Source organism: Pristiophorus japonicus, chromosome 26 (assembly GCF_044704955.1).
Source record: "Pristiophorus japonicus isolate sPriJap1 chromosome 26, sPriJap1.hap1, whole genome shotgun sequence".
Lineage (NCBI taxonomy): Eukaryota > Metazoa > Chordata > Chondrichthyes > Pristiophoridae > Pristiophorus > Pristiophorus japonicus.
In genome coordinates, this window is record NC_092002.1 from 10,324,654 (window position 1) to 10,336,856 (window position 12,203).

The window sequence follows — 12,203 nt, forward strand, 5'->3', positions numbered from 1 at the left end:
CAGAGACGGGCAGGGATCGCAGGAACAGGAGGAGGCCATTCAGCCCCTCGAGACTGTTGCGCCATTCAAGGAGATCATGGCTGATCTGTACCTCTACGCCAGTTACCCACCTTGGTTCTATAATGCTTAATAGACTTACCCAGTAAAAGTCTATCCGGCAATGGAACCTGGCACCTGGATTTGGACTTGGCAGTAGGGGTTTCTCTTGAACTGACGGAATATGTAGAAGATGCAGTATCATGTGACTCATACACCAACACTAACGTGTAATGTGCATGGCTTCTGGCTTCCACACAAAAAGCATGTAACCTCCCCCACCATAACAGTCCCCCGTCCCCCGGGACCTTTACTCTGTATCTAACCCCGTGTTGTACCTGCCCTGGGAGTGTTTGATGGGACAGTGTAGAGGGAGCTTTACTCTGTATCTAACCCCGTGTTGTACCTGCCCTGGGAGTGTTTGATGGGACAGTGTAGAGGGAGCTTTACTCTGTATCTAACCCCGTGTTGTACCTGCCCTGGGAGTGTTTGATGGGACAGTGTAGAGGGAGCTTTACTCTGTATCTAACCCCCTGCATCTACCCTGGGAGTGTTTGATGGGACAGTGTAGAGGGAGCTTTACTCTGTATCTAACCCTGTGCTGTACCTGCCCTGGGAGTGTTTGATGGGACAGTGTAGAGGGAGCTTTACTCTGTATCTAACCCTGTGTTGTACCTGCCCTGGGAGTGTTTGATGGGACAGTGTAGAGGGAGCTTTACTCTGTATCTAACCCTGTGCTGTACCTGCCCTGGGAGTGTTTGATGGGACAGTGTAGAGGGAGCTTTACTCTGTATCTAACCCCCTGCATCTACCCTGGGAGTGTTTGATGGGACAGTGTAGAGGGAGCTTTACTCTGTATCGAACCCCATGCTGTACCTGCCCTGGGAGTGTTTGATGGGACAGTGTAGAGGGGGCTTTACTCTATCTAACCCGTGCTGTACCTGCCCTGGGAGTGTTTGATGGACACAGTGTAGAGGGAGCTTTACTCTGTATCTAACCCCCTGTACCTGCCATGCTGTACTTCCTTAAGTACTCTGGGATGCGTGCAATAAAGGTACAGCAGTTATCATGGGCGACTTTAATCTACATATAGATTGGGCGAACCAAGTTGGTAGCAATGCGGTGGAGGAGGAATTCCTGAGTGTATTAGGGATGGCTTTCTAGACCAATATGTCGAGGAACCAACTAGAGGGCTGGCCATCCTAGACTGGGTGATGTGTAATGAGAAAGGACTAATTAGCAATCTCATTGTGCGAGGCCCCCTAGGAAAGAGTGACCATAATATGGTAGAATTCTTTATTAAGATGGAGAGTGACACGGTTAATTCAGAGACTAGGGTCCTGAACTTAAGGAAAGGTAACTTCGATAGTATGAGACGTGAATTGGCTAGAATAGACTGGCGAATGATACTTAAAGGGTTGAAGGTGGATAGGCAATGGCAGACATTTATAGATTACATGGATGAACTTCAACAATTGTACATCCTTGTCTGGAGTAAAAATAAAAAGGGGAAGGTGGCTCAACCGTGGCTAACAAGGGAAATTAGGGATAGTGTTAAATCCAAGGATGAGGCATATAAATTGGCCAGAAAAAGCAGCAAACCTGAGGACTGGGAGAAATTTAGATTTCAGCAGAGGAGGACAAAGGGTTTAATTAGGAGGGGGAAAATAGAGTATGAAAGGAAGCTTGCTGGGAACATAAAAACTGACTGCAAAAGCTTCTAGAGATATGGGAAAAGAAAAAGATTAGTGAAGACAAACGTCTTGCAGTCAGAAACAGGTGAATTTATAATGGGGAACAAAGAAATGGCAGACCAATTGAACAAATACTTTGGTTCTGTCTTCACTAAGGAAGACACAAATAACCTTCCGGAAATACTAGGGGTTCGAGGGTCTAGTGAAAAGAAGGAACTGAAGGAAATCCTTATTAGTCAGGAAATTGTGTTAGGGAAATTGATGGGATTGAAGGCCGATAAATCCCCAGGGCCTGATAGGCTGCATCCCAGAGTACTTAAGGAAGTGGCCGTAGAAATAATGGATGTATTGGTCATCATTTTCCAACATTCTATTGACTCTGGATCAGTTCTGGACTGGAGGGTAGCTAATGTAACACCACTTTTTAAAAAAGGAGGGAGAGAGAAAACAGGTAATTATAGACCGGTTAGCCTGGCATCGGTGGTGGGGAAAATGTTGGAATCAATTATTAAAGATGAAAAAAAGCAGCGCATTTGGAAAGCGGTGACAGGATCAGTCCAAGTCAGCATGGATTTATGAAAGGGAAATCATGCTTGACAAATCTATAATTTTTTGAGGATGTAGAGTGGACAAGGGAGAACCAGTGGATGTGGTGTATTTGGACTTTCAAAAGGCTTTTGACAAGGTCCCACACAAGAGATTAGTGTGTAAAATTAAAGCACATAGTATTGGGGGTAATGTATTGACGTGGATAGAGAACTGGTTGGCAGACAGGAAGCAGAGAGTCGGGATAAACGGGTCCTTTTCAGAATGTCAGGCAGTGATCAGTGGGGTGCTTCAGGGTCCAGTGCTGGGACCCCAGCTGTTTACAATATACATCAATGATTTAGATGAAGGAATTGAGTGTAATATCTCCAAGTTTGCAGATGACATTAACTGGGTGGTGGTGTGAGCTGTGAGGAGGATGCTAAGAGACTGCAGGGTGACTTGGACACGTTAGGTGAGTGGGCAAATGCATGGCAGATGCAGTATAATGTGGATAAATGTGAGTTATCCACTTTGGTGGCAAAAACAGGAAGACAGAATTTTATCTGAATGGTGACAGATTAGGAAAAGGGGAGGTGCAACGAGACCTGGGTGTCATGGTACATCAGTCATTGAAAGTTGGCATGCAAGTACAGCAGGCGGTGAAGAAGGCAAATGGCATGTTGGCCTTCATAGCAAGAAGATTTGAGTATAGGAGCAGGGAGGTCTTACTGCAATTGTACAGAGCCTTGGTAAGACCACACCTGGAATATTATGTTCAGTTTTGGTCTCCTAATCTGAGGAAGGACGTTCTTGCTATTGAGGGAGTACAGCGAAGGTTCACCAGATTGATTCCTGAGATGGCAGGACTGACATATGAGGAGAGACTGGATCAACTGGGCTTGTATCCACTGGAGGTTAGAAGAATGAAAGGGGATCTCATAGAAACATATAAAATTCTGAAGGGATTGGACAGGTTAGATGCAGAAAGAATGTTCCCGTTGCTGGGGAGTTCCAGAACCAGGGGTTACAGTCTAAGACTAAGGGGTAAGCCATTTAGGACCGAGGTGAGGAGAAACTTCTTCACTCAGAGAGTGATTAACCTGTGGAATTCTCTACCGCAGAAAGTTGTTGAGGCCAGTTCGTTGGATATATTCAAAAGGGAGTTAGATGTGGCCCTTACGGCCAAAGGGATCAAGGGTATGGAGAGAAAGCAGGAAAGGGGTACTGAGGTGAATGATCAGCCATGATCTTATTGAATGGCATGCAGGCTCGAAGGGCCGAATGGCCTACTCCTATTTTCTATGTTTCTATGTTTCTGCCCTGGGTGTGTTTGATTGGACAGTGTAGAGGGAGCTTTACTCTGTATCTAACCCCGTGCTGTACCTGCCCTGGGAGTGTTTGATGCGACAGTGTAGAGGGAGCTTTACTCTGTATCTAACCCCGTGCTGTACCTGCCCTGGGAGTGTTTGATTGGACAGTGTAGAGGGAGCTTTACTCTGTATCTAACCTGTACCCAATGAGAAGGAAAGACTGTAAGAGAAGGGGTAACCATCCCTGGCTAAGTAAGGAAATAAGGGATGGTATCAAATTGAAAAAAGTGCATAAAATGTGGCCAAGATTAGTGGGAGGCCAGAGGATTGGGAAACTTTTAAAAGCCAGCAAAGAATGACTAAAAAATGCTAGAGAGGGGAGTAAATGAGCATAAAATATAAAAACAGATAGTAAGAGTTTCTGCAGGTACATAAAAAGGAAAACGGTGGCAAAAGTAAATGTTGGTCCTAGATGATGAGACTGCGGAATTAATAATGGGTAACAGGAAAAAGACAGAGACCTTGAACAAATATTTTGTTTCGGTCTTCACAGTAGAAGACACTAAAATCATCCCAATAGTGGATAATCAAAGGGCGAAAGGGAGAGAGGAACTTAATACAATCACTATCACTAATGAAGTAGCACTCGGTAAAATAATGGGACTAAAGGCGGACAAGTCCCCTGGACCTGATGGCTTACATTGTTGGGTCTTAACAGAAGCAGCTGCGGAGATAGTGGATGTATTGGTTGTAATCTACCAAAGTTCCCTGAATTCTGGGGCGGTCCCAGTGGAAAACCGCAAATGTAATGCCCATATTTTAAAAAAGAGGTAGACAGAAAGCAGGAAACTACAGACCAGTTAGCCTAACATCTGTCGTTGGGAAAATGCTGGAGTCCATTATTAAGGAAGCAGTAGCGGGACATTGGGAAAAGCATAATTCAATCAAGCAAAGTCAACATGGATTTATGAAGGGGAAATCATGTTTGACAAATTTGCTGGAGTTCTTTGAGGATGTAACGAGCAGGGTGGATAAGGGGGAACCAGTGGATGTGGTGTATTTGGATTTCCAGAAGGCATTCGATAACGTGCCACATAAAAGGTTACTGCACAAGATAAAAGTTCACGGGGTTGGGGGTAATATATTAGCATGGATAGAGGATTGGCTATCCAACAGAAAACAGAGAGTCGGGATAAATGGGTCATTTTTCAGTTGGCAAACAGTAACTAGTGGGGTGCTGCAGGGATCGATGCTGGGTCCTCAACTATTTAGAATCTATATTAATGACTTGGATGAAGGGACCGAGTGTAATGTAGCCAAGTTTGTTGCTGATACAAAGATGGGTGGGAAAGCAAGTTGTGAGGAGGACACACAAAATCTGCAAATGGGATATAGACAGGATAAGTGAGTGGGCAAACATTTGGCAGATGGAGTATATTGCGGGAAAATGTGAGGTTATCCACTTTCGCAGAAAAATAGACAAGCAAATTATAATTTAAATGGAGAAAAATTGCAAATTGCTGCAGTACAGAGGGACCTGGGGGTCCTTGTGCATGAAACACAACAGTTAGTATGCAGGTACAAGTGATCAGGAAGGGAAATGGAATGTTGGCCTTTATTGCAAGGGGGATGGAGTATAAAAGCAGAGAAGTCCCGCTACAACTGTACAGGGTATTGATGAAGCCACACCTGGAGTACTGCGTACAGTTTTGGTCTCCATATTTAAGGAAGGGTATACTTGCATTGGAGGTTGTTCAGAGAAGGTTCACAAAGTTGATTCTGGAGATGAGGGGGTTGACTTATGAAGATAGGTTGAGTAGGTTGGGCCTCTACTCATTCGAGTTCAGAAGAATGAGAGGTGAAATTATTGAAACATATAAGGCAATGAGGGGGCCAAACAAGGTGGATGCAGAGAGGATGTTTCCACTGATGGGGGAGACTAGAACTAGGGGGCATGATCTTAGAATAAGGAGCCGCCCATTTAAAACTATGAGGAGGAATTTCTTCTCTCAGAGGGTTGTAAATCTGTGGAATTCTCTGCCCCACTGAGCTGTGGAGCCTGGGTCATTGAATATATTTAAGGTGGAGATAGGCATCATTTTGAGCAATAAGTGAATAAAGGTTTGAGCATAAGAACATAAGAATTAGGAACAGGAGTAGGCCATCTAGCCCCTCGAGCCTGCTCCGCCATTCAAAAAGATCATGGCTGATCTGGCCGTGGACTCAGCTCCACTTACCCGCCCGCTCCCCATAACCCTTAATTCCCTTATTGGTTAAAAATCTATCTATCTGTGATTTGAATACATTCAATGAGCTAGCCTCAACTGCTTCCTTCTCAACTCGGTTTTAAATTGGCTCCCCCGTATTTTGAGGCTGTGCCCCCTAGTTCTAGTCTCCCCGACCAGTGGAAACAACCTCTCTGCCTCTATCTTGTCTATCCCTTTCATTATTTTAAATGTTTCTATAAGATCACCCCTCATCCTTCTGAACTCCAACGAGTAAAGACCCAGTCTACTCAATCTATCATCATAAGGTAACCCCCTCATCTCCGGAATCAGCCGAGTGAATCGTCTCTGTACCCCCTCCAAAGCCAGTATATTCTTCCTTAAGTAAGGTGACCAAAACTGCACGCAGTACTCCAGGTGCGGCCTCACCAATACCCTGTACAGTTGCAGCAGGACCTCCCTGCTTTTGTACTCCATCCCTCTCGCAATGAAGGCCAACATTCCATTCGCCTTCCTGATTACCTGCTGCACCTGCAAACTAACTTTTTGGGCACAAGGACCCCCAGGTCCCTCTGCACCGCAGCATGTTGTAATTTCTCCCCATTCAAATAATATTCCCTTTTACTGTTTTTTTTCCCAAGGTGGATGACCTCACATTTTCCGACATTGTATTCCATCTGCCAAACCTTAGCCCATTCGATTAACCTATCTAAATCTCTTTGCAGCCTCTCTGTGTCCTCTACACAACCCGCTTTCCCACTACCGATGGATGTGGTGTATTTAGATTTCCAAAAGGCATTCGATAAGGTGCCACACAAAAGGTTACTGCAGAAGATATCCTCAAAGAATTCCAGTAAATTAGTTAAACATGATTTCCCCTTCATGAATCCATGTTGCGTCTGCTTGATTGCACTATTCCTATCTAGATGTCCTGCTATTTGTTCCTTAATGATAGCTTCAAGCATTTTCCCCACTACAGATGTCAAACTAACTGGCCTATAGTTACCTGCCTTTTGTCTGCCCCCTTTTTTAAACAGAGGCGTTACATTAGCTGCTTTCCAATCCGCTGGTACCTCCCCAGAATCCAGAGAATTTTGGTAGATTATAACGAATGCATCTGCTATAACTTCCGCCATCTCTTTTAATACCCTGGGATGCATTTCATCAGGACCTGGGGCCTTGTCTACCTTGAGTCCCTTTAGCCTGTCCAGCAATTTTTGGCATGGTTTTTGTGTCTTCCACTGTGAAGACCGAAGCAAAATAATTGTTTAAGGTCTCAGCCATTTCCACATTTCCCATTATTAAATCCCCCTTCTCATCATCTAAGGGACCAACATTTACTTTAGTCACTCTCTTCCGTTTTATATATCGGTAAAAGCTTTTACTATCTGTTTTTATGTTTTGAGCAAGTTTACTTTTGTAATCTATCTTTCCTTTCTTTATTGCTTTCTTAGTCATTCTTTGCTGTCGTTTAAAATTTTCCCAATCTTCTAGTTTCTCACTAACCTTGGCCATCTTATACGCATTGGTTTTTAATTTGATACTCTCCTTTATTTCCTTGGTTATCCACGGCTGGTTATCCCTTCTCTTACCGTCCTTCTTTTTCTCTGGTACATATTTTTGTTGAGCACTATGAAAGAGCTCCTTAAAAGTCCTCCACTGTTCCTCAATTGTGCCACCGTTTAGTCTGTGGTCCCAGTCTACTTTAGCTAACTCTGCCCTCATCCCACTGTAGTCCCCTTTGTTTAAGCATAGTACGCTCATTTGAGACACTACTTCCTCACCCTCAATCTGTATTACAAATTCAACCATACTGTGATCACTCATTCCGAGAAGATCTTTTACTAGGAGATCATTTATTATTCCTGTCTCATTACACAGGACCAGATCTAAGATAGCTTGCTCCCTTGTAGGTTCTGTAACATACTGTTCTAAGAAATAATCCCGTATGCATTCTATGAATTCCTCCTCCAGGCTACCCCGTGCGATTTGATTTGACCAATCGATATGTAGGTTAAAATCCCCCATGATTACTGCCGTTCCTTTTTCACATGCCTCCATTATTCCCTTGATTATTATCTGGGGGCCTATAAACTACGCCCACCAGTAATTTTTTCTCCTTACTATCTCTAATCTCCACCCACAATGATTCAACATTTTGTTCATTAGAGCCAATATTGTCTCTCACAACTGCCCTGATATCATCCTTTATTAACAGAGCTACCCAACCTCCTTTCCCTTCTTGTCTATCCTTCCGAATTGTCAGATACCCCTGTATGTTTAATTCCCAGTCTTGGCCACCCTGCAACCACGTTTCTGTAATGGCCACCAAATCATACCCATTTGTAATGATTTGTGCCGTCAACTCATTTACTTTATTTCGAATGCTGCGTGCGTTTAGGTAGAGTGTTTTAATACTAGTTTTTAAACCATGATTTTTAGTTTTGACCCCTCCTGCAGCCCCTTTATATTCATACATATTGTCCCTTCCTATCACCTTGTGGTTTACACTTACCCCAGTGCTACTCTGCTCTGTTGCCTCATGCCTTTTGCATTCTTTCTTGGGGTCCTGTTCATCTGAGCTCTCACCCACTCTAACTAGCTCAGAGCCCTCTCCGGGGTTCCGAATACTCCTCGCATTGAGGCACTGAACTTTCAGGCTTATCTTTTTATTACACTTTGACCCTTTAGAATTTTGCTGTACAGTGGCCCTTTTTGTTTTTTGCCTTGGGTTTCTCTGCCCTCCACTTTTACTCATCTCCTTTCTGTCTTTTGCTTCTGTCTCCATTTTGTTTCCCTCTGTCTCCCTGCATTGGTTCCCATCCTCCTGCCATATTAGTTTAACTCCTCCCCAACAGCATGAACAAACACTTTCCCTCGGACATTGGTTCCGGTCCTGCCTAGGTGCAGACCGTCCGGTTTGTACTGGTCCCACCTCCCCCAGAACTGGTTCCAATGCCCCAGGAATTTTAATCCCTCCCTGCTGCATGGGGAGCGGGCAGGGAAGTGGAGCTGAGTCCATTATCAGATCAGCCATGATTTTATTAAATGGCGGAGCAGGCTCGAGGGACCAAATGGCCTACTCCTGCTCCTATTTCATATGTTCTTATGTTGTTCTTATGCCCTGGGACCGTTTGATGGGACAGTGTAGAGGAAGCTTTATTCTGTATCTAACCCTGTGCTGTACCTGCCCTGGGAGAGTTTGATGGGACAGTGTAGAGGGAGTTTTACTCTATATCTAACCCTGTGCTGTACCTGCCCTGGGAGTGTTTGATGGGACAGTGTAGAGGGAGCTTTACTCCGTATCTAACCCTGTGCTGTATCTGCCCTGGGAGTGTTTGATGGGACAGTGTAGAGGAAGCTTTACTCTGTATCTAACCCCATGCTGTACCTGCCCTGGGAGTGTTTGATGGGACAGTGTAGAGGGAGCTTTACTCTGTATCTAACCCCATGCTGTACCTGCCCTGGGAGTGTTTGATGGGACAGTGTAGAGGGAGCTTTACTCTGTATCTAACCCCGTGCCGTACCTGCCCTGGGAGTGTTTGATGGGACAGTGTAGAGGGAGCTTTACTCTGTATCTAACCCCTTGGGGAGCGTTGGAAACTGTTGGCTAACGCTGGGTGTCCGTTGTTGTTTCAGCCGAACCGCTGCACCTGGACCGCGAGGAGAGCCTGAGCTACGCGGACAGCGACTACGTCTCCTCCGTGCCCCGCTCCTTCTCGGCCACCCACTCGGACTCGCTGGAGGCACTGGCGGAGGTGCGGCCCAAGTACCAGTGCGACCTGATCACCCGCGACGGCCTGGACCTCTTCCCCTACCCCAGCCCGCTCCACGCCATGGCCGTCCAGAGCCCGCTGCTGTGCCAGGCGTTACGGGCGGGCAGCGAGGAGAAGCCCTTCTCCCCCACCGCCTTCCTGAGCGGCTACAAGCTGGGGGCGGAGGGCGAGGTCTACTATGGCTCGCAGGCCGAGCTGGCCCAGGGCCTGGAGGCCGTGCACTCCAAGCGGCTGGAGAATTACATCGCCGGCCTGGTTCACCGGCGGATATACCCGGTGCGCTCCAACAAGCCAAGGACTAGCCTCAACGCTGAGCCCATAAAGGGCCTAATCTGGCAGAGCAGCATGTGCCAGAGGAGCGTGGAGCTGGCCAGTCCGCAGAGCGCCAATTGCGAGCCAACGTTCTCCTCGTCGGAGAGGGCCAACATCTCGGGTTCCCACAGCCACGACGGGAGCCTGCCGACGGCAAAGTACAGGCCTCAGTGGAATCCCGCGGGGGATCAGTTGCCGGCCAAGAAGAACATCCCCGGCTGCCAGACGCCAGACGCCTTCATCAGCGCGGCCCAGCAGCCAAAGGGCAGCGAGGAGTCCCAGCGCTCCCAGAGTCTGCGGAAGCCGATCAGGCTGATGGCCAGCACCCCTCCCATGAGGCCGACCTCGCTGGAATACCACGAGCTGAATTACCACCCGGCCATGAGGGGCTCGCCCCAGGAGAACTATTACCAGAACGTGTACGAGCTGGACGACCGGCCTCAGGCTTTCCTGCCCGCCAGGCCCGAGTCCCTCGAGGTCCACTCGCCGCCCTTCGAGCAGCGGCTGGGGTCGGAGGTCAGGGAGAAGAGGTCGCCCTCGCAGGGCGCCGACGAGGCCGGCTACCAGATGGTCAACGCCCAGTACATCCCGGCCCAGCAGCCCTACAAGGGCCACGCCGTCGGCAGGGCCAAGGGCCCGGGCCTGCTGAGCAAGGGCCGCCCGGCCGACCTGTCGCCCGAGGGAGGAGGGGGCTGCCCGCTGCTGCCGTGCGGCCTCCGGGAGAAGGGCAAGGCCTCCAGCAAGAAGTGTCGCTTCAGCGAGGAGGCGGAGGCGGCCAAGCGCAGCGGGCGCAAGCCCTCGCCCCGGGGCAAGAAGACGTGCCGCTCGCAGTCGGAGAACAGCCTGCTCCAGCGGCAGGGGCCGGCCGGGATCAAGTACAACACGGTGGAGCGGGACGAGGCCACGCAGGCGCGGGCGGTGAGGCCCAGGCGTCACCCCGGGGGGGCCGGCGGCGGCGGCGGCGGAGGAGGAGGAGGAGGAGGGGGCTACCGGCGGTGGCGCTCGACGGCCGAGATCTGCCGGGAGGAGGCGGCGGCGGCGGCGGCGGCGGCGGCGGCGGCGGCGGGAGTCACGGCGACGGCCTGCGACCCCTACCCGCCGGCCGAGAGCCAGCGGCGGGCCAAGAGGTACCCCAAGGGCCAGCCGGGGGGGCCGGGGCAGGCGGGCAGTGACTCGGAGTACACGGCGGGCGGCGAGGAGGGGGCCGCGGGGAGCGGGGCCTACGCCGCTAACTGCTTCGGCGACAGCGAGTCCAGCCTGAGCGAGGCCGAGTCCCCGGGCTTCAGCACCTGCTCCAGCGACACGGACGAGGAGGGCGGAGGCCTGGTGTGGCCCCAGCAGGTGGCTCCGCAGGCGGCCGGCCACAGTGCCCCCCAACCCAAGGTCTTCGTCAAGATCAAGGCCTCCCACGCCCTGAAGAAGAAGATCCTGCGCTTCCGCACCGGCTCGCTCAAGGTCATGACCACCGTCTGACGGACCTCGCGTTTAACGCACACAGCGCCTTTTGCTTCCTCAGGACATCCCCATACCCCCCCGCCCCACCCACAACCCCCACTCCCCTCCCCCTGAAAGCCCGCCGAAGCCATTGAAGTACACTTTTTAATCTCTTCTCGAAGCGGAAGGGGCGACGCGGACTGCCGATTTCCCCCCCCCCCCCCCCGGCCCCCGCGCGCACAGAAAGATCCCAGAGACTGACGACCAACGATCGCCTGCTTTTTTTCCCCCCCCCTTTTTTTGTTTTTTTTTTATTCGTAAGTGATGTTGGTCGGAGGGATTATTTTTGGACACCGAAGAAGAACTCTCTCCCCTCCCCCCCCACCCCCCCCCCCCCCCCCCACCCCCGCCACCCTCTCCACCACTGCCCTCCGCTCTTCCTTTCCAAACGGCAGACGTAGGATCTTTTACGTCAACCTGAGCGGACACGTGGGCAGTGGGGGGGGGGTGGAAATGGGGGGGGCGGGGGGGGGGTGGGGGTGCACCTCGGTTTAACGTCTCCTCCGAAAGACGGGTACTCCCTCGGTACTGGCGCCGGGCCTGGAGCTTTGGGGCTCAAGTCTCTCTGGAGTGGGAGTCACTGCAAGATGGCGGTGTTTGAAGGACGGTGTGAGGGCGAGCAATGCCAGAATGTTGTTCCTTTTTTCGCCAGGCCAACGGGCTAATCGATCGGACCGATTGGAGGGCTGTGCATTAATTTTATATAGCGTGTTAGCGGACTGCCATTTTATTTAACTCTACGTTACCACAGAAAGTGTTTGATGTTCTAGCTGGCACGAGGCTCCGACAGCCGACCAGTTTGCCCCTCTCCCTCATTCCCACTCTAAA

The 12,203-nt window shown here is 49.7% G+C and overlaps 1 protein-coding gene across 2 annotated transcripts in view; it reads left to right on the forward strand.

The window, feature by feature from the left end:
- Positions 1 to 11,674, forward strand: part of LOC139239076 (dapper 1-like) — a 77,548-nt gene extending 65,874 nt beyond the window's left edge. For both annotated transcript variants that reach the window (XM_070867589.1, XM_070867590.1), the window contains one exon: positions 9,433 to 11,674. In XM_070867589.1, the coding sequence (XP_070723690.1) occupies positions 9,433 to 11,354 (1,922 nt within the window). In that variant the 3' untranslated portion in view covers positions 11,355 to 11,674. The remainder of the gene's footprint in view (positions 1 to 9,432) is intronic.
- Positions 11,675 to 12,203: the final 529 nt, after the last annotated feature.